The sequence below is a fragment of the Stegostoma tigrinum genome, chromosome 45, assembly GCF_030684315.1.
Source record: "Stegostoma tigrinum isolate sSteTig4 chromosome 45, sSteTig4.hap1, whole genome shotgun sequence".
NCBI lineage: Eukaryota > Metazoa > Chordata > Chondrichthyes > Orectolobiformes > Stegostomatidae > Stegostoma > Stegostoma tigrinum.
In genome coordinates this window covers 4198718-4199915 of record NC_081398.1, presented here as the reverse complement: position 1 = coordinate 4199915, position 1198 = coordinate 4198718, and the positions used below count along the sequence as shown (strand labels likewise).

Genomic DNA, 1198 nt, shown 5'->3' with positions numbered 1-1198 from the left:
ATCCCCCTCATCCCTCTCCTTCATACTATCCCTCTCTGCATTCTCCCATCTCCACCCCCCCCACCCCCGTCCCTACCGCCCTCATTCACTCCCTGAACCCATCTCTCTCTCTCTCTCTCTCTCTCTGCTGTCACCCTCCTGGTCCCTCTATTTCTGTCTCCCCAGTCTCTGAGCTTGTGTCTCTCCCTATCAAGGGGGTTGTTCCCAAGAGGCCACTCAGCCCCTCTACAACATGTCCTGCAGGCAGCTTGAAATAGGCCACAAATGATTCCATTCTCTCACACATTGTACTGTTCACAATTTCAGACTCCTGTGATTTTGACCCTCTCTCTTTAGTCATGTTTCCCGCTGCATCCTTCTCTCCCCCCACCGCGAACCCCCCCCCCCCCCCCCCCCAGCACTGCAGGGAGAAAATGACAGCAGAAGCAAAGTTTATTAAAACCCGTCCTCTTTGCCCTCCCAAAGCGGGACACAGAGGTTCTGGAGACAAGGATGAGACTGGGAACTTGCTGTTAATTAATTCCAGACCCGTACAGTTTAAACCGAGACAGAAACAGATCCCGAAAATTTTTACCAAGGATTTAACACTCACCTCATTCCTGGCTGCTTGGCAATTTCTCTCGGTCCAGTTACACACACAGACACACACACACAGACACACACACACACACAGACACAGACACCTCCTGGGGTCAGTTGGCTTACACCCACAGCAGGTCTCTCCTTTGTTCAGATCTTCTCCCTTTTCCGTTCTTCATATAAACCTCTTTATAAAGGCAGAGAGATCCGTCTGCAAATCCGCACTCAATCACATTCTGACACACACACACACACACGGAGAGGGACGGGGGAGGGAGAGGGACAGGCTGAGGGTGAGATGTGGGTTTATTGATCAGGGAAAGGCTATCAATTTCTCGCCTGCTCTCTGCAATCGCTCTCAGCTACCAACACCGCCCCCCTCCACCCCCGACCACTTCTCCCTTTTCATGGGACTGCTCCCCTCCCTCTCTCTCTCTCCCACCCCCCCACCTCTCTCTCTCTCTCTCTCTCTCCTCCCTCCCCCGCACCTCTCTCTCTCTCTCTCCTCCCTCCCTTCCCCCCACCTCTCTCTCTTCCATCCTCCCCTCCCCCCACTCTGTCCCTCTCCCCCAGGCCTACATCTCTCCCTCTCCCTCCTCCCAACTCTCCGTCTCTCTCC

At 54.3% G+C, this 1198-nt stretch overlaps 1 protein-coding gene across 1 annotated transcript in view; it reads right to left on the bottom strand.

The window, feature by feature from the left end:
- The window catches only part of LOC132207324 (galactose-3-O-sulfotransferase 2-like), a 146536-nt gene extending 145585 nt beyond the window's left edge, over positions 1-951 (bottom strand). Inside the window, exon 1 of the mRNA XM_059642556.1 lies at positions 593-951. Coding sequence (XP_059498539.1) covers positions 593-597 — 5 coding nt within the window. The 5' untranslated portion in view covers positions 598-951. The remainder of the gene's footprint in view (positions 1-592) is intronic.
- Between the last annotated feature and the right edge of the window lie 247 nt (positions 952-1198).